Source organism: Octodon degus, unplaced genomic scaffold (assembly GCF_000260255.1).
Source record: "Octodon degus isolate 3935 unplaced genomic scaffold, OctDeg1.0 scaffold00005, whole genome shotgun sequence".
Lineage (NCBI taxonomy): Eukaryota > Metazoa > Chordata > Mammalia > Rodentia > Octodontidae > Octodon > Octodon degus.
Genome location: NW_004524581.1, coordinates 3,987,400 through 4,007,399, shown reverse-complemented (window position 1 = coordinate 4,007,399; position 20,000 = coordinate 3,987,400). Strand labels below are relative to the sequence as shown.

At 37.5% G+C, this 20,000-nt stretch overlaps 1 protein-coding gene and 1 pseudogene across 1 annotated transcript in view; one reads left to right on the top strand and one right to left on the bottom strand.

Moving 5' to 3' along the window:
- Pcdh15 (protocadherin related 15) overlaps positions 1–20,000 on the top strand; it is a 689,792-nt gene that overhangs the window by 337,926 nt on the left and 331,866 nt on the right. The window contains exon 12 of the mRNA XM_023723273.1: positions 15,364–15,557. Coding sequence (XP_023579041.1) covers positions 15,364–15,557 — 194 coding nt within the window. The remainder of the gene's footprint in view (positions 1–15,363; positions 15,558–20,000) is intronic.
- LOC111818704 lies at positions 831–993 on the bottom strand (annotated as a pseudogene).

Below are 20,000 nucleotides of genomic sequence, written 5' to 3'. Positions count from 1 at the left end.
TGTGCTACCGTGAAAAAACTGCAGGATTTTCTAAGCACTTCCTGTCCATAGTTGGTGTCTTAGTTACTCTTCTCTAATTGCTGGGACAAATACCCGACACCCAAAATGAAGGAAGGAAACTTTATTTGGCTCACAGTTAGTGGAGGATTCAGTCCATACTCAGCTGGCTCCAAGGCAGAGAGGCACATGGCAAAGGGCAACCTTCAGGGCTGCAGGGAAGAGCAGAGCGCAAAGGGAAGGGCAGCAGCAACAATGGCTGCAGAGAGCAAATCTGCCTTGCTTAAGTTTCATTCAGACTCTCTGCCCCAGGCTGGGAGTAGCTCTCATACCCATAATCCCAGTGGATCATGAGTTAATCACAAACTCTAGAAGGCCCCGCCCCATGACTGCAGGAGGCTTTGCAGTGGGACAATTAGGCATGAACCCTAACAGTTGGCCTCGGGTCCCTCGCACACACAGTCATTACACCTTGCCCTCTCTCATCAAAATCAGAACCTTATGACCATCAGATATTACTTTATGCTTCACTTTTCCTTATACCAAACTTAAAGTTGCCATGACCAAGAACATATTGATTTCTCCTGTGAATTGACCATGGGCCAGATAAAACAGACATGCAGGGAATAATTATTCAAAGCATGAATTCCTACCCACTGTGCACTATTCAGTATAAATTAGAAATCATTTAATTCCATCTCATTTTATTTTGCATTAAGATATGCTTTCCTGGTTTACATAGAAAGGGGTATCAGGGTGATCTGAGTATAAGGGATTTGTCTAAGTATTCTTCTCTGGTATGCATGTTCTCTGTACTTGTGATAGTGAGATAAAGAAGCTTTAGACACTTTTCATAAATTTCTTTCATATATTGCTATAGCACTTGTCACATTGAGGAAGTATATTTTTTGTGCCTTTGTTATTCTGAAGTGAATGGGTTTTTACTGAAAAGAACAGATACTACACTTGATCTTAGTCCAAAGACCAAGAGGAGATATGATTGGGTTGAGATGTGAGTGGGTTTCTTAAAGCTGTACTTGTTTTTTTTTTTTTTTTTGGTGTGGAACTGGGGATTGAACTCAGGGAAGCATTTACTCTACTGAGCCATCTCCCATGCCCCTAAAGCTGTACTTTTTTTTTTTTTTTAAAACTGGGGATTGAACTCAGACCCTTGTGCTTGCCAGGGAAGCACTTATTCCACTGAGCCATCTCCCCAGCCCCATAAAGCTGTACTCTTGAGGGATCATTGACCTCAAGGGCTATGAGAATCTTAAGAGAAGACATCAGTCATTTTAAGCACTGCCTACACTTTGGTAGCCAGCACTAAGGTGGAGCCAAAAGACATTCCCATCCTCCCAGTTCATCCCGCCTTCATCCTCATGCTTGGTACTGGTTTTTACATCTTTCTCTTACCAGTTATAATAAACCTCAAGATTGTGAATATATTATCATATATTTTCTTCTAGAATCTTCATAGCTTCAGATTTCATATTCAGCTTTACTTCTTTTCCCCGTATAGTCATTTCTTATTCATTTAATTTTCAGGCAAAACTGTATATAATTTATTTCTACATTCGTATCTTTTGTATCCATACTTTCTCCCAGATGATAGATGTAGATGCTTAATAAATATTTATTAGAACATGAAAGAAAGGAAGACAAACAAACATCTGGAAAAGAGTGAACAAAGATATGAATGGAGAGTTATAAACTCATTGGCCTTTATTTCCAAGAGAGTTGCATTTTTCCTTAATTAGGCACCCTTTCCTATGCAGCGGAGTTACAGTTTATGTAGATAAAGGAATGACAATCATTTTCATGTTCTTATTTAATTAAGCCTGATTCTCATCTCTTTAATGATATAATTGGAAATAAAAGTTAGTTTATATGGAAAAACAGCCAAAGGGGATCTGGAAGTGTAACTAAGACAGTGGAGGTAATTATGTGGTATGACTGTATCTCAGAAATGTTTGCCTTGGGGAAATAAGAGCTCCACTTTTTGGCATTTGAAGGCTAAGAAGTTAATTCCTCTTGTATGACTCTTTACAGAGCAGCTCTTCTCTGTATTTAAAGCTTTATAGTTTATAAATTTCCCCAAACTATGTAGATTAACAGGATAGATTATTATTGGTTCTGTATGTCTGAATGTTTCATTGTGTAAAAGTCAAGAAATTAAGCTTTCTAACTAGTATTTCTAATTTTATTCCTGGTGTTTGGTAAAGAAGGATACAGTTATAAATTATCCTATAAGAAATAAAATGAAGGGCTGATAGGATAGCTCAGTGGTCTAAGCACCTATCTGGCAAGTGCAAGGACCGGGGTTCAATCCCTCATACTGCATGCCACGCTGCTGAGCCAGCCACTAAAACCTGGATTGGTGGTGCACACCTGTAATCCAGTACTCAGGAGGCTGAGACAGGAGGACCACTATAAGTCTGACCTGTGTAGCGAGATCCTGCACCAATAAAGAAAGATTAAGAAAAAATTAAAAGAGATAAAATAAAATAGATTTCCCACTGAGAGAAAAAATCAAGGCAAAGCAAAATAATTCAGAGCTGTGACCTACAAATGCACTTTAAGGCTCTCCAATTTGGCTGCTGTGTCCCTTCTAACCCAGCCGTCAGCCATATCATTGTCCCCACAGAATATCAAGAAGATAACTTCTTTGGTTACAAACTTGATAGCCAAAACAGTGGAAACTAAGGTTATAATAATCACTCTTGAGAAAAACACTGTAGACAAAAATTGTTAAATATTAAAATAACATTCAGCCAGGAAGCTATTTTGGCCTGATGTAATCTCACCCCGACCAAGTCTGAGTGCAGGAACTCAAGTCACAATATACCCATGTATTCCAACAAAAAAGAGACAAGTTGGTCAGGAAGATGTAGCTAGATCCATGTTGTAATCTTTCAGCTTGGGGCTGGGGCAATAGTTCAGTAGTCTAAGTACAAGGACCTGGGTTTGAGCCCAGGTACTACCTGCTGGAACCGGGTGTGGTGGCACATGCCTGTAATTCCAGCACCAGGCAGGCTGAGACGGAAGGTTCACTGTGAGTCCGGGCTGTGTAGTGAGACCCTGCACCAAATAAATCAATAAAAGATAATAAAATGAAAAAGTTTTCAACTATAAAAAGAAATTGTGCTCCTGAATATAAATATAAATATAAATATAAATATAAATATAAATATAAATGTACATATAAATCTGGTGAGGTATCTTGATGGTCCAAGTGTCGGGAAGCTGAAACAGGAAGATCACTAAGAGTTTGAGCTGCACAGCAAGACCCTGTAACAAATAAAGTAATGAATAAATACATATATTTAAAATAAAAATAAATATAAATATAAATGTAGCAACTTCACTTTCTATAACTGGGGCTATAATTGGATTATTAACCCTACCCAGAGTGTTTCTTCCAAGGATCTTTTTATGGAACTATTCCACATGGATTCTGCTGTGCCTTTGGTCAAATTACCGAAATTTATCCATCAGTCCAAGTGTGTATGCATCTATCTGTAGCTATCTTCTGACTTTTTTTACCTTGCTCATCTGAATTTTATTTAAGTCACACCTCTAAAATCATATAAAATCATACAGCTCGTCAGTATATCTCTAAACGTGAAACTCAAGAAAGTGTCTCAGCTTTCGATCTCTGTCCAACACTGCGTTGAATTCACGTAAAAGTGTCCCTGATTCTCATCCTGTTTTTCATGGACTGAGTGATATGGTTGGTGTTCAATCCCCATTTATTAGTACTATCATCCTTTAGAATTCTATAGGTAGAGCTCCCTTTTTCGCTGTCCCCATAGTTTCTGTTGATGATTTCATTTATACTTATGCCTTTCAAAATCAAGGACCCTGTGGCAGCCCTTGCACAGAAGATGAAATCATTAGAGTTGCTCACAAGGCATGACAATGTGGACTTCAATAGCATCTGTAACTCAGTCTACTCATCCACTTTTCTTCTTGTCCCCCTTGAGCACATAGGCTCACACATAAATTCAGTCCCCTTGAAGGCCCCTATATTGAGAAACATCCCCTAAATCTTCAGGAGTTGGAGTTGTGTTTTGTTTTTTACTTATGTTCATCTGTTCTGAGTCTGTGAAAAATCAATTTCCCTTTCTCCAAAGATGTTACAATTTCGTTTACTATAGTCTTCCTGCTGTGTGTTAGATCCTGAGAACTAATCATTCACATTTCTGTTACCTTAGTTCCTCAGACCTATATTTCCCCATTTCCTCCCCACCTCACCTCGTGCAACTTGTATTCTTCAACGTATACATCCATGGAGTTTTAGGTTCACAGAAAAATGCAATGGGGAGCACAGAGCTTGTCTGCCCCTGCACGTGTGCACCCTCCCCATTGAAGACATTCTGCCCAGAGTGATCAGTTTGGTACCAGTGATGAGCTTGACAGCTGTCAATCATCCCATATCAGCACTTTACCTTAGAATTTAATTTCGGTGCCAAAGAAAAAGTTATTCATGGCTCAAATTCAATAATTATTTTTTAAATTAAGCCATTGTTTGTTGGTGTGATTTTATTGTATTTTTCTACAATTGTGTAAGATGTGCATTTTTATTTTAACTTTTTCTCATTATTGCAGTTCTAAATGCTATTATTTTAATATTAGCTTGAAATTTGATACTATCCTAGAAGAAACCAAAATATACATTGTATTTATTACTTTCTTTGCTTTGTATCCTATGTAAAAGTAATAAAACATTTCCTGTTTTATTTCCTAAAAAAACATTTGCTACAGTTTCTCAGCTTTAAAAAGCAGCCTTTCTTCTTAACTTCTTCTTGTACTAAATTCTGCTAGAATGACAAAGCATAGTATGCTAATTAAAAAAGAAACAGTTGGATATTAAAACATTTCTAATAGTGGACATTGTTAAGCAAAAAATAACATTGTTAAGCAAAAAATAACATTCCAATAAAGCAGCAGAAAATTCTTGGTAGTCTAGCACTTGTTCATTAAGTTTCGTAAAGCCAAATAAGTACGCTACATTTTCATAGAATGACAGATAGATAGATAGATAGATAGATAGATAGATAGATAGATAGATGATAGAAAGATAGAACTACTCATGTTTTGTACAAATTATCTTTACCAAATTATAATTCAAAATTTGCAAATTACATGTGGTTGTTATTCAACTATATGCTCGGAAATATAGATGGAAAGAATAAGACATTGTCCTTTTCCTTAAATATTTTAATGTTTTTGAGACAATTTTAATTTTCAGTGAAATTATCACAAACTTTTGTAAGTTATTATTTGATAGCTAGGCATGATGGGGAAGAGTGGCACTACTGGGGAGTCCATTCCACCGTGAGGGGGAACTATGCCTTTCTAGGGCTTGAGGGGTTAGGCTTCTTCCATTGCTGGATGGAGCCTCATAAACCTGGAAGGAGGCTGGGAGATGGCTCAGTAGAATAAGCACTTGCCTGGCAAGTGAAAGGGCCTGAGTTCAATCCCTGGTTCTGCCAAAATAAATAAATAAAATAAAATAAAATAAACCTGGGAGGTTGTCTAGTTCTGAGACAATGAAGAGCAACTGATACAAATGCAATGCAGTGACGTGGAGTTCTGGGGCCTAAGATACACCAGTTTAAATGCCATTGGTGAAAGGAACTGAATGGTAAAAGATTTGCTTTCTTTTTACTACGTCAGGTATATGTATTTTGTCTTAACTATTTTTCTCATTATTGCAGTTCTAAATGTCATTGGTTTACTATATAGTAAGCTTGAAATGTTAGTAAGTTAGTAATGTTAGTAAGTAAGTAATGTTAGTTTACTATATAGGAAGCTTGACATGTATATGTTAGCTTGTCCTCTGAGCCCTCAATTTGGGAACATGGAATTGTAAATTTTCAGACCGCCCATTAGGAGCATTCATCAATGCCAACAAATTTCAGAAGTAGCCCACCCTATCTTTAACCCTGTGCCACCATTTTAAGGTAACTGTTAAGGGAAAAAATAGCTTATGTACTTTGAGTGTGTGTTGGTTTTCTTTATTCTTTACATTGTATATTTGCATAAAGATGTGTAAAGCTCACTTTGTTGGACTTAAGAATGATTCGGACTTTTGAAAGTTCTCCTGGAACGTGACTCATCATGTCATTTAGAGGTTGTTCTTACAAATCCCTTATCATTACGGAATTTTCTGTATTTTTTAAAAATGCCTTTTTCTATCGAAGATTACTTTTTCCTTGCAAGTTTTTGAAGCATACATACTGTATGACAGAGGTTTTGTTATTGTTGTTTACCTTCTGCAATTTCTGTTGGAGCACAGCATTTGGCACAGTGCCAGTTAGTCTACCAATTAGTTTTTGAAGAACTGTCCTCACAGTAAAGTAGTTCAGGTGAATGCTGTAGGCAATAGGATGCTTGGAGAAATATTGAAGATCAGGTCCTAATAATGAAGGTTTGAAAATCATAAGATGCGCCTCAGTGGAAACCAAATTTGGGTAAGTCCTTATGTGACATAAGCAGTAACTGAAAATAAGGGACTGCAAGAGCAGGCATGGTCCTACCTTCAACTCTCAGAGTTGCAGTTAAAGACCACCTACAAAACAGAAATAAATTTGCAGAGAAAAGAAGCAAACCCTCCAAATTATTACACAAATAATTTACACATATATAAAGAAATGTTTACAGAGTTCTCCCTGTGGTTCTATGTCTTGCCTTTTTTCTTTTTTTTTGCCATAATTTTATTGATAAGCAAATAGCAATGAGACAGTTTCAAATCGAATTGGTAGGACAGTTTCAATAATTAACACACTGCATACATTTTCTTAGTGGTTAATTGCTGTACAAGATGCAGACTTGATATCCTATTTACAAACACCATTAGAACAAATCATTCTCTTCATTAAGAGAATGTAACTATATATCTATCCTAACCACTTTGAATACACAGATACAAAATGGACATTCATCTGTATCCCTTTTTTTTGTTAAGTTCCATTATTTGAAATTATAGGTGTGTAAACTCAGCAAAATATTCTAAAAGAGTCCAGTAGCCCATAATAGTATTGGGTCTTCTGCTTCACTGGCAATGTCAGAAATTGTTGACCTGACTCCCCCACAGCTCAACATAAACAGCATGGCTTTACTTCTTATACTCTGTTTTTGTACTTTTCTACTGGATGGTTAAGACCAAGGTAAGGCAGGACCTGTGCAATAAGAGTTGTAGCTTTTGGGTCTGATAAGGTCAGTGAAATCCCCTCAGGATTTATCCTGAGATCCTGTACCTCAGATTGTAGAACCTTTGTCAGTGCAGCCATGTGGATGAGTCACAGCCATTGCTTGGCCAATGTGCTCTCTGTGAAAGCCTGAGAGAATGTTTTCTCTCCATGTGACTTTCCTTATTGCCTTTTTTCTTAATCAGGAAGAAGAAAAGCTAGATCAGTGACCCAGCTCCAATTCAATGTGTCACAATAAATTAATGATGACTTTATTGTTACTGGTGTCTACCACTCTTTCTGAATTACACATGATAGATTTATTTGCCAACCACTGACTCTACTGAGCTGTTCATCATCTTGGATTATTCTAGGGTATGCCAGACTGGAGAGGGGCAGCAGGAAACCCGGTGCACTTTTGAACTTTAAGGAATCACTGGCTCACATGAAGGTCATGAAGAATAAAGTGGGAAAAGAATAAATTTGTAATATAAAATTGGTTATCCAGCAGGAGTGGTCTTAGGTTCAGTGTCACTACCAACTAGGAGATACTGGCTCAGTTACTCTTCTCTCGTTGCTGGGACAAATACCCGACACTCTAAATGAAGGAAGGAAAGGTTTATTTAGCTCACAATTACTGGAGATTTCAGTCCATACTTGGCTGGCGCCAAGGCTGAGTGGCACATGGCAGAGAACAGCCTTTATGGTGGCAGCAAAGAGCAGAGAACAGGGAGGAGTAGCAGCTACAGAAAGCAAGTCTGTCTCTCTTAAATTACATTCAGCCTCTCCACCCCGGGCTCGATGTAGCATTCCCACCTGTAATCCCAGCAGTACTCAGACCCATAATCCCAGTCTTGGATCATGAACTAATCACACACTGTAGAACTGTGCCTTGATGACTGCATGACATTTTTATGGGTACAGATACACACAAATACACACCTCAGCGACAGGTACTTGATAAGGCTCTCTCAGCATCAAATCTGTTTAGCCACAAGGAAGAACACAGGGCAGGTAAACCAGCATTTTACAACAATGAAAATAAAAGTCTTGCAATTTCTCTATGTAACTTCCTATGGCTTGTAAATCACATGAACTGAGAGAATATTGCCTCTTACTACATATTTCTGATTTATGTTCTTAAAGTTTTATTAGACATTTTTGGTGTAATATTTGGTGCTTTAAAATAGACTTACTAAAATACTGTCAATTACCAGAACATAATTCATTCAATAAAAGTCAGAATTATCTGTACAAAACAGATTAAAATAACCATAGCATTTGCTACATTTATAGTATTTCTTAAACATTTAACAGATCATCATTTTCCTTATGTTTTATTACTTAGATTTTTTTTAGCATCGACAAAGTGGCTCAACTCCGTCTGCAGGTTTTTCTCATGTAATTCTTCCACCTGCGAGTGTATCTGCCACCATTACTAAGCTTATGTGCTTCATGTTGCCTTCTCAAATGATTTTTCTGTCCTACAGTATCTGCTCACATTTCACTTTATATAACTGCATGAGTAAATAAAAATCTGTTATTTCATTGTAAACCTGAGGCAGAAAGTTTAAAATGTTTAGCAAAATATACATCAATTGATATAATAGCCATTTTATTCACTAAACATTTTCAGCACACTTTTTTCCCACTTATCATACATTTTCAAGTTCTAGAATAGTCCTGGAATAGAGAGCATTTCTCAGAAAATATGGTTTGAAGCAGGTCTATGAGCATGATGCCATCTTGTACGTATAAATTTTTATTAGTGAATGCTTCAGAATACCATTATAAAGTAGCAGCCATTTGTCCATTATAAAGAAACTCGCTGTTGATCATTGGCATGTTAAGCCTCACCAGTGGTAATGTAGAGAATGTCTATCTCATTTTTCTAATTCATAGAACTGGGCCTCTAAGCAAGCATTGGTTGCAACCATATTATATGCAAACTGCATCTTGCCAACGCTTAGACTGGCCACAAATGTACCTGTTGGACGTTGTCCTTCAGCAGAGCTAACAGCAATCCTTGCAACTTATTAGATTCATTATACTTGTCAAAATGTTTCCTTCTAAATTGATGCTAGGTTGCTGAAAGATAATATCATCTAATTTTCTTTTTCAGATTAACAATTTCTTTTTTCTAAAAATCAGCTCTATTTGTTTCATCAAACTGACCCCAATTTCCAAGTCCCCAAATCTTTCCTTGTGCTTTCAGTCCAGTGTTGATTGGCAATTAGCATTGTCACCACCAAGTGCATGTGGAATGAGAACAGTTACAACGCATGTACACAAATGTGGTGTTTGGCACAGAAAATTGTTCACTGGTAATACTTAACTTCTAGATCAAATTCAACCTGCATGTACAAAGTCATTCTCTACTGTTACCTGTGAATTTCCAGGAACAGGTCCTCAGTGACATGACACCACCACACACTCCACTCTTCACTTCCTTGATCATGAGTCTAATGTATAACTATTTATATTTGATACCACTCAGCCTTATTTGGTATTCTAAAGAGAAAAGGGTACTCCTGCATTCTGGGACATCAGAGACAATGCCTTAGGTGATGTCATTCTGAAAACTGTCTGAACATGTGTCAGCTACAGGAGGCAGCCGCAGAATATTAGCTTAGATCAAAGTTAAGTTTTTCCTAAGGCTTCTGATATAATATAAAGAGAGGAAAAGATCCAATGGATATGGAATAACCTAAAATTTTTATCATTGAAATTTTCAAATTTTTGTCACTCTACGTTAGAAAAATCTCTTTTTACATTTTGTGGAATGAATCTTTAAGCAAGTTTGACACTGTGCAAACTCATGACTATGAATACGAAAACATCAATGGTAAGGATCAGTCACTCAATGTGAAGTGAAGAGCCACGGTGAACAAAATGAATGAGGCAGTGTCTGACATGGCACGGCATGCTGTTTTGCTAAACTTTATTATAAATAGTCCATGATTAAGATAGAGTACACACATAAGCCAGTAACACACCATTTGCTAACACTGCCAAATACTGTCTACTGAACATCTATATGTAGCATAGCTTTACACAAGTGCACTGCAGATGTTTATGACATCAGTATCACACTAACATGTACAATTGTGCTTTGTGCTATAATACTATCATGTGTACATCACAAGTGAGAGATACTTTTCAGCTCCATTAAAATCTTATGAAACCATGACTGTCAAAGATTGCATTGTTGTGCCTGAGAGATAGCTCAGCTGCTTAAGTGCCTGCCTGGCAAGCGCAAGAGCCGGAGCTCAATCCCCAGGTATATGAAGAAAAAAGATTTCACTGTTGACCAAAGCTTTACGCAGTGCATGACTTTACTTTACTCTCTGTAGCTCATTGTCTTCACAGATTCCCTTTCCTTGTCCCCAGATTGCCCTTAATCAGTCTTTCTAGTCCTATTCTCATCTTTCATATCTGATTTTAAATGTAACCTATGCCAAAACACTATCATATCTTCCCTTTGAATCACAACAAAATCCTAATGTTCACTTTAATTGTCCACGGCAATATGGATTTCTTTTATTAGGAGAAATGCATCTCGCTGAGAGGAAACTCACAAAAACCTCCACAGAGCACAATTTAATTTACCAATTTTAATGGTAAATACTCCTACCAATATTCCTGCTGCATTGCCTGACACTGTCATGTCAACTCATCAACTATTTTGAGAGAGACATTATCCTTCCAGTGGTTCTTTTACTTGAACCAAGTTTAGAATTGAATTCTATTATTACTATTACTGTTACTACCCAGTGATATCAGGTACTTCATACTTCTGATGTTCTCCTCTCCTGAAAAGCTTGCACATTTTCTAGACTTTTCTAAACACAGATGTACATGGTTTAGTATGCCACCAATCTGGAGTTTATTAGCCAAAAACTATATACTGTAAAATGTTCCTAGTTTTTTTTTTTTGTTTGTTTCTTTGGGTTTTTTTTTGTACAGAATCTCACTACACAGCTTGGAATCATAGTGATCCTCCTGTTTTCAGCCTCCCCAGCCCTGGGATTACAGGTGTGCACCATCACTCCTGGACTTGGTACCTGGCTCAGCGCTCCTGGGGGCAGGGCTAGTGCAGCATGTGGTTCCAGGGATGGAACCCTAGTCCCTGTGCTTGCCTAAGTAGGCACTTAGTCCACTGAACTATCTCACTGGCCTAAGTTGTAATCTAGATAGATTTTTTTTTTAATTTTTAAAGTTTAGCAATTGGTAGAGAAAATATTTACTTGTGACTTTAATGTGTATTTTTTTGGTTTTCAGAGTTCATTATGATTTACATTCAGAAGCAACAATATCAACTTCATAATAAAGTCTCCGTCCATTGTGATAAATAACTACAGGTTAATCCAAACTAGTTTCAGGCATTGGTAATCAGAAGGTGCCACATACCCGTATCTTAGAGTACAATATCGCTATCAAAATAATCATACAAAAACCAAGAGGAATCCATCCTAAAACTTGTCTACAAAATGTGGTGTTCTTATGGTTGAGGTGACTTTTTAAAATTAACTTTTTTAAAGTAAATTTTTGAATAATGGATCAGGAATGTTCAGCAGAAAGTTTAGCATCCGGCCTAACAGAATGCTGTGCCATTGATGACACTCTCTGCTTCCTGGTGCTGTTTTGTTCCGTGGGGTGCTCAGTCTGAGACAGCCAAAGACAGACCAGAGAACAAGTAGGAACACTGTCCTGTCCCCTGCTGAGTCTCCCCTCGGTCACTGGTGCTGTTAGCCTCCCCTGAACACAGGCGAGAGTGGTGATTCAGGGCAATGAGGTTTACTGGAGGCAGGACCCAGGATGCCCCAGAGATGAACACAACGAAGTGTCAGCACACAATTTATTCTCAATTAAACTGCAATTAATTTCTACTAAAATGTATCCAGTCATATAAAATACTGTACCAATCACCTGTACATTATCCTTGATAGTCTCAGGCTTCTTTCTCTATAAAATATGGCTTTTATTACACATTGAATGATTTTGTTCATCATGATCCAGGTCTTTACATTATTTGTTTCATCACATAAAACCATATTTCTCATTTTCAGAACCAAGAAATGCCAGCTGAAGACAGAAATAAACTGCAGCTAAATATAAGAAAGAAAAATTAGAAAAAGGCAGATTCTGTTTCTGTTTTGTAACGGTGAAGAAAAGTGGGGACAGCTGGAATATCCACATTTGAATACTAGTAAGGGATTTTGATAGGCAAGATTAAATCTCATGAAAGAAACTTCCATTGTTCATAGCACAGAAATATATAGACAAGAGAACTCAATGTTTTATTTAGGGACTTTACTACTTAAGTGAAATTTCAAAACTTGGGCTAGTTTTCCATTCAAATGAGAGTTACAAACACCACACTGACTGCTCACCAAAGACCACTTCCTCCTCTTTTTAATTTAGAAGCAGATTTCTCCTCTAAGTTAGAAATGAAATTCATATGCATAAATATTTTTGATATTGGTCCCATTTGTATAGTTGTCATTGAATTAAACCATCACCACAATTTGTCACAAAATTAGCACTTAAATTTCCACCCAAGTGCTGGCCTGATAGCTCAGTGGACTAAAGTGCCTGCTTAGGCAGAGCTCAGAGGCCAGGGTTCAATTCTTGGCATGCCACACTAGCCCTGTCCACGGGCCACACTGAGACAGTGATTGCAACTGGGCGTGGTGGTGGGTGCCTGGAATCTCAGCACTTGGGCGATGAAAACAGGAAGATCACTCCAAGTCTATTCCATGTAGTGAGACCCTGTAGAACCTGTCCTAAATACAGAAAAAAAATTTCTACCCAATATTAGCACCTACATTAGAAAGATATATTCTATAGTTCCACTGAAGTTGAAAAAGGTGCCTTAGTTTCTTGAACAGAAGATATAAACAACACTGAGTTATTCAGAGCCAGTGTTTCTTTATCTAATCCTCAACTGCCATTATTGTTTCAAATTATTTTGTTTACACATGACAAAAACATATTGGTTCTTTATTATTTAGTACTAAAAGACTATTTAGTATAAATATATTTAAATAACCTAAAGTTAGATTTTTGTTGTGGTGGTTAAACTTCTCACCTGCTAAGTGATTCATGGATGCTGGTTGTGTTCACTTGCTTGGGATCGGGTGGCTCCGAAACGTTGGGGTGTTTCTGTTTCCTGTGATGTGCAGCTCTATTGGCATTTACAGCACACCCCAGATGGGTGCCTACCTCCATTTAATTATCATCCCATTTATCCTCGCTTCCAACCTCATTTATGAAAATGTTAAATAACAGTAGCCACAATACCTCCATCCCTGAAGCACACTCCTCAACGTGTCTTTGTAACTTGATGAGTTGCCATTTATCATTAAATTCCTTTAGCCAATTTAATCCCAGGAAGAATGTTAATATTGAATCCAGTTTGAGCTAAGTCTTAATTAAGATTTCCCGAGACATTTTGTTTAAGTGATTTATCATAATCAAAACTGATATCTCCTCTGGTCCCCCACCTTCTGGTTTTCTACCTTAATGCATTCACAAAGGGATTTGTCTGACTTGAAAAGTTCTCCATAAATATTGTTCTTTCCTTTGATTGTTTCTTCAAATAGTTTCCTTCCCCTTTGCCTCCAGCTCTGTGTCTCTCACACCCACATGAGTTCGAGAATCATTTCATGACATATCTTCCCTTCTGGCAGTGGCATCTGCCCACCTTAAAATAATCAGCTTCTGAATTTAGCTACATTAATGCTGTCTCTAATTTCCTTTTGCCTTTTCAATTATTTTTATAGCTTCTGTTTCTGTCATATTATCATTCTAAATGTACTGTATAATGCAAATAGAAATACAACATACAGCATATATTTCCTTGTGCATGAGGTGTTGTATAAAGAACTTTCCATTTCTTGAGGGTATTAAACCCAGGCCTCTAAACAAGCCATTCACTAGCATGGCATTCTTGACAGTGAATTGAGTTGTCATGGTAACTGTATATACTCACACTTTGTCAAAGTTTTGCACCAGAATGTTCACCAATTTCCCAAATATGTCCATGTAGTATAGCAAAGCCTCTACTTCCTAGAAGTAAAACAGAAAGGTTTGAAATACATGAGAAAATGTAATAAAGTAAAACATTGCTACATGCTAATTTATTATAATTGTATGTTTATGTTTACTCAAAAGAAAATTGTTGTCTTCCACTCTGTCAAGTAAGGTTCCCATTTTTACACTTGGGTATCAATTGTGGGAAAACTAAAAACAGAAAATTCTGGGAATGGATATAGCCATGAGATATGATTTCCTTCTAGAATCTAGCTTTATTCTTTCACCCTCTTTAGTAAATCTGTATGTATCAGAAAGTCAGGGAACATTATAAACATAATAAATAATGCATGTTCATCATGAAATTAATAGTTATTTGTTGATGCATAATGACCCTAATGTGTTCTTTATTGGATAGCAGTTGCCTCAGAATGATTATGACTAGGTGCATATGAGATCGAGAGGTGCTCAGAGTTGTACTAGGGGCTAAGGAGTCAGTATCTCTTCTCACAGAGTGGTTTCTTGGCCTAGCTTCAGCTTGCTATTCTATAATCAGAAATGCCTTTCTTCTTTGTAAATCTCTAGGTCTTGGCTGACCTTTATAACCAGAATGAACAAGATTCTTCTGCCTAGAAGAACACTGGAATGGAAAACAGCAGAGCAAATTAGGGTTTGCAGTCCTAAAGGCAACCCAGATTTCCTTGTTACATTTTATTCTGGTGTCAGACTGCAGTAATATGTGTGTATTTATCAAGAACAGGAGATTAGGGGAAAAATAATATTAAAGTTCCTATAGGGATATTCAATTTTATGCTAGCGCTTTCCTCTTTCCTCCTTTTTTTTTTTCTTCATGGAATTAAAGCAGTTCTACAATATCCAACACTCCTTTTGCTTACCACACTCATAAGAGGACAACAGCATCTTTCCTAAAGAGATTGCTTCAGTGTTCTAACAAAATCCAGAAGCCTTCGCTGGAGCCAATAATGGCATCTGTGGCAAGAAACCGCTCTTCCGTTTTGGCTTTGAAACCAGACTCCTTCTGCGGGTGTGTGTGTGTGTGTGTGTGTGTGTGTGTGTGTGTTGCAACAGTGAAGACTTCAGTCCCAAGAGGATTTACGCTGTGACTTTTCATTTCCAGCTCACTGCAGTCGACGCAGACGAAGGGTCGAACGGGGAGATCACATACGAAATCCTGGTCGGGGATCAGGGACACTTCGTCATTAATAAAACAACGGGGCTGATCACGGTCGCTCCGGGGGTGGAGCTGACGGTGGGACAGACCTACGCGCTCACGGTCCAGGCGGCGGATAATGCTCCTCCCGCGGAGAGAAGGTAATGTAGGTTAGAGCCAATGGGAACTACTCATTGCTCCTATTAGACCCCCTAATGGAATTTAAAACACACACACTCTCTCTCTCTCTCTCTCTCTCTCTCTCTCTCTCTCTCTCTCTCTCTCTCACACACACACACACACACATACACACACCCCAAGCATCCTTTTATGCTACAAACATCTAAATTAGATCAGAAAATCAGAGACCAGATTCTCAGGAAACTGCGTATATTTATTTAGTTGCATTTTGGGCAGAGAACAACGAAGGCAAGATTAAACTACCGAATAATTAACGATCTCCCAGATACAGACCACTGCCCATCTCTCCGATCTGGTGGGAGAAGTGGAAATCACCAGACACATAGTTTGTTATTGAAAAGCACTGTGGCAGACATGAAAAAAATTCAAGCAAATCACAGATGTTATCAGTAGAATGTAGTATCTCACAGTTCTAAAGTCATCTTTTAGTGAATGGACATTTATTAAAATATATAAATATGTAATTATTATAGATCTACATATAATTCACATTGACATACATACATAAGCATTGAGGAGGAGTGATGGAAAAGATGAGTCCTGGGATGGCGTGGGGCTCAGTGGTAGGTTTTTTTTTTTTTTTTATTTATTTATTTATTTATTTTTTGCCAGTACCAGGGATTGAACTCAGGACCGTGCACTTGCCAGGCAAACATTTTTGCTACTGAGCTATCTCCCCAGTCCTAGTGGTAGTGTTCTTGCCTCTACTGCACACACCCCTAAGTTTGATCTCCAGCACCACACACAGAAACAGATTACTGCACTGAAAGACACATTGTTATGAATCCCCTTGAGCGTCCTTAAAGGTGTGATCAAAAATGCAGTGAAAGCAGCTCCTGAATGCCATGAAAAGGACACAAAAAATATGTCATAAAAGCATGACGCCCCACCTCACCTGCCATAGCCATAGCATCCGGCTTGCAGTTACCGGGCCCTTCCCGAAAGTCACAACAAATGGAGAGCAAGGGATTGTGAAAGGATTCAGGACACTGAGGCAGCTGAGCAGCTAAAATAAAGGCGCTCATGAAAGCAGAATTGTAGAGCTACTTCATACACTGGCACCAGGGATGGGATAAGTAAGTGTGATGGAAGAGAGGGGGTGTATTTGGAGAGGGATTAATATCAATCTGTCTTATACAATATAGTCATTTTCTAAAGAATTGAAACACACTGGTTTTGGATAACACGGGTGTAGATGCAGAAAGAAAAGTTAAGACTCTTACTAATGCAATTGCTGATACTATTGTGTCTTCTCTGTTCTCCAGCTGAGCTACAGCTGTTTTGTTAATTTGTTGCTTAGTTGCAGAGTGTCCATATGCAGTTCTAAAAGCAGGAGTGAGTACACGCCTCTTTCTGGATTTTTTTTTTTTGTAAGAATATTGGTTAAATTTCTCAAATTCTTTTTCTCAGCTAGATAATACTTCATCCTATATATGTAATTCTAAAAGTTTCACTTTGACAGATTTTTAAATTTCTTTTTCATTGAAAATGGAAGCTTAAATTTCATGGAAAATGTAACATGCCGTGCTTTGAATGTTTGCAAGCATGTCAGTAGACTAAATTCTGAGCCCTGATTTAAGTGTTTGTGCAATTGTACTTGTCCAGGTACCCGCCTATTTGCCTTTTAGAAAGTTTAAAAACTATTTACAACTCCAGATGCAATATCTCACAATACCTAATTCTGTAGTCTCCTACTTGTGTGCATTATCATTTATATTTTTGCCAACTTGATAGGTAAACTCTAATACCTATTTTTGATGCATATTACTGTTATGTTACAGTACTTGTGTGTATTAAAAGGGAAATTCTATTACTTTTTTTGTAAATAGTTCTTTCATTTATTTGTTTGTTTGCTTGATACAAGGCCTTACTATGCAGTTCAGACTTACCGTGATCCCCGTCTCAGCCTCCCCAGTGCTTCGATTATATCTTGCACCACCACACCCAGTTTCTGGGCTAGCATGGCATGTGGTACCAATGATCGAACTTGGAACCTTGTGCTTGCCAGGCAGGCACTTAGACTACTGAGCTATCTCCCCAGTCCATTTTTGTAAGTTCTGCATTCATAAATTTTGTTCATTTTTTTACTGACATATTCATATCATACTATAATCTGTTTCTGACTGGTCCTCTTACAGATTCATATTGTAAAATTAAATCCTTTCTATTTTTGTGAGCACCTAGTTTATAGTAGAAGGTGTGAAAGCAGCCCCAACTTTAGGTTTTGTTTTTCTTTTTTTACTCAATTGATACTCTGAAGGCTTCATCTTTTCATCAATAGCTTGAGTTCCATTTGTCTCATATGTTTTCCTGTGTATTTGGATTTAGTTCTGCACTTCCTATTTTATTTCATGACCCATTCATCTTCCCATGTGCTATTATTGTCATGCAACATTTTATTTACTGGGAGACAGTTCTGGTGCCTCTATGAAGACAGATGTGGGGCAAATAAAGCTCTAGGAGCAGCTGTATGTGCAGCATCAGTGTTAGAGACCAGGGAAAGTGCTCCTGATGTCTTACATTAAGCATGCTAGCAAGGATAGAAAGATGGATTGCCAGCAACATTAACACATCGCAGGGTTTTGGTGGTGCATGCCTGTAATCCCAGCATTGGGGACGCTAAAAATAGGAGGATGACTACAAGTCCAGGCTGCATAGTGAGACCCTGCAACAAAAACATTAAAAAAAAATAGGCAAAAGACTCCCTCAGTTTTTTTATTTAATGCGATTTTTGGTCATAGTCACATCTCTCAAGGCTGTGTGTCCTCTGCTTCTCTGCCTTCCCCTACTTTGTCTCTTGGTCCCTTTCCATTTGCAAAAATCTACATCCAGTTTTCTTTTAAGCATCTTTTATTTTGATCTTCCTATATACTTTGAAACAAATGATAAAATAATAGCTTGTGCACCAGTTGCACTTAACTTTGTGTTTTAAAGAAGGATCAATTCTTTTATTTCTTTATTTTTTAAGAGTACAAAATAGCATAAAAACAGAAAAATTACAAGTGATACAAAATTTCACTTAGCAAAATAATATGAATTTCACAGTACTTGTTGTAATGCATCGTGTTGTGTTCCAACCAGTTATTCATTTTACAGATATATGTACGCAAAATTGGAAGATGAAAAAAAGAAAGAAATGTGTATGAAATTAAGTTAAAAACGAGAAACAGGTGAAAAAAGGAGACAAAACAAATTAAGCATTGTGTGCTCCTTTTCATAGACCAGCAAAATGCACAGTACAGTTGTCCAAACCACCCTGCCTGTATACATAGATGTATCTCTCCCACTCCCTTTCCTGTCTTTCTCCTCAAGTCAATAATTCTGTCCTTTTGAATAAGTTCATTCCTTTTTCTCACTATGTATTGTACCCTTCAGATTGCATTTTCTCTTTCAGGTTCTCACACTAAGGAGACAATATGATATTTGCACATGCGGGTCTGATTTATTTCACTTAAGAGTATGGTCTCTTGTTGAACTCATTTACCTATAAAAGTTTCAGATTTATCCTGTGTTATGGTGGATTAATACTCCATTAGGCAAAAATATCACATCTTTATCCATTCCTCAGTTGATGGGCATCTGGATTGTTTTCAGGACTTAGCTATATCAATTGTAAGGGTGCATCAATTTTATTATAAGTGACTCAAGTTTATGACCAACTGGAGTTGATCATCTAGTATTCCATTATGTATAGGTAGCACATTTTCTTTATGTATTTGTCTCTCAGACACATATAAATGTGATATGGTGCTTTAACCTTTTCTGGAAGATCCATAATAGAAGGATAGCTTCTATCATTCTAGCTTCTCATCTATTAGATGAGTGAAATATCTACTTTCTGCTTTCTGATGTATCTCTAAAAGTTATTTCCAAAGTGGCTTCACCAGTTCACATTCCACCAAAAATATAGGCAGGTTCTTCGCATCACAGCCTTGTCAGGAATTTTTATTATTCGATTTATTGTTCACCATTCTTTCAAGAGTTGAGTGCAATTTTAGTATTGTTTTGATTATCATTTCTGAAATAGGCAGCAGTTTTACATATTTTCCATGTATTTATTAGCCATTTATGTTTCTTCTGAGAAAAGTCAAATAAATTTAGAGTACAATTTAAATAATAGTTGTATTTATACTGAGTCATTCTAAAGAGGAATTGAAGAGTCTTAGAACTCTAGAGGTGGGCGGGCCAAATAGCTCAAAGGATTAAAGCACCTGCAAGCAGGAGAAGGAGCCAAGCTTTGAACCCCTGGCCTGCAGTCTGCAGTGCAGGCCCCACCCCTGGGGCACCCTGAGACAGCAATTGAGACTGGATGTGGTGGCATGAGCCTGTAATTCCAGCTCTTAGGAGGCTGAGACCCTGAACACCCTGTAGATCCTTCCTTAAAATACAAAAAAAAAAAAAAA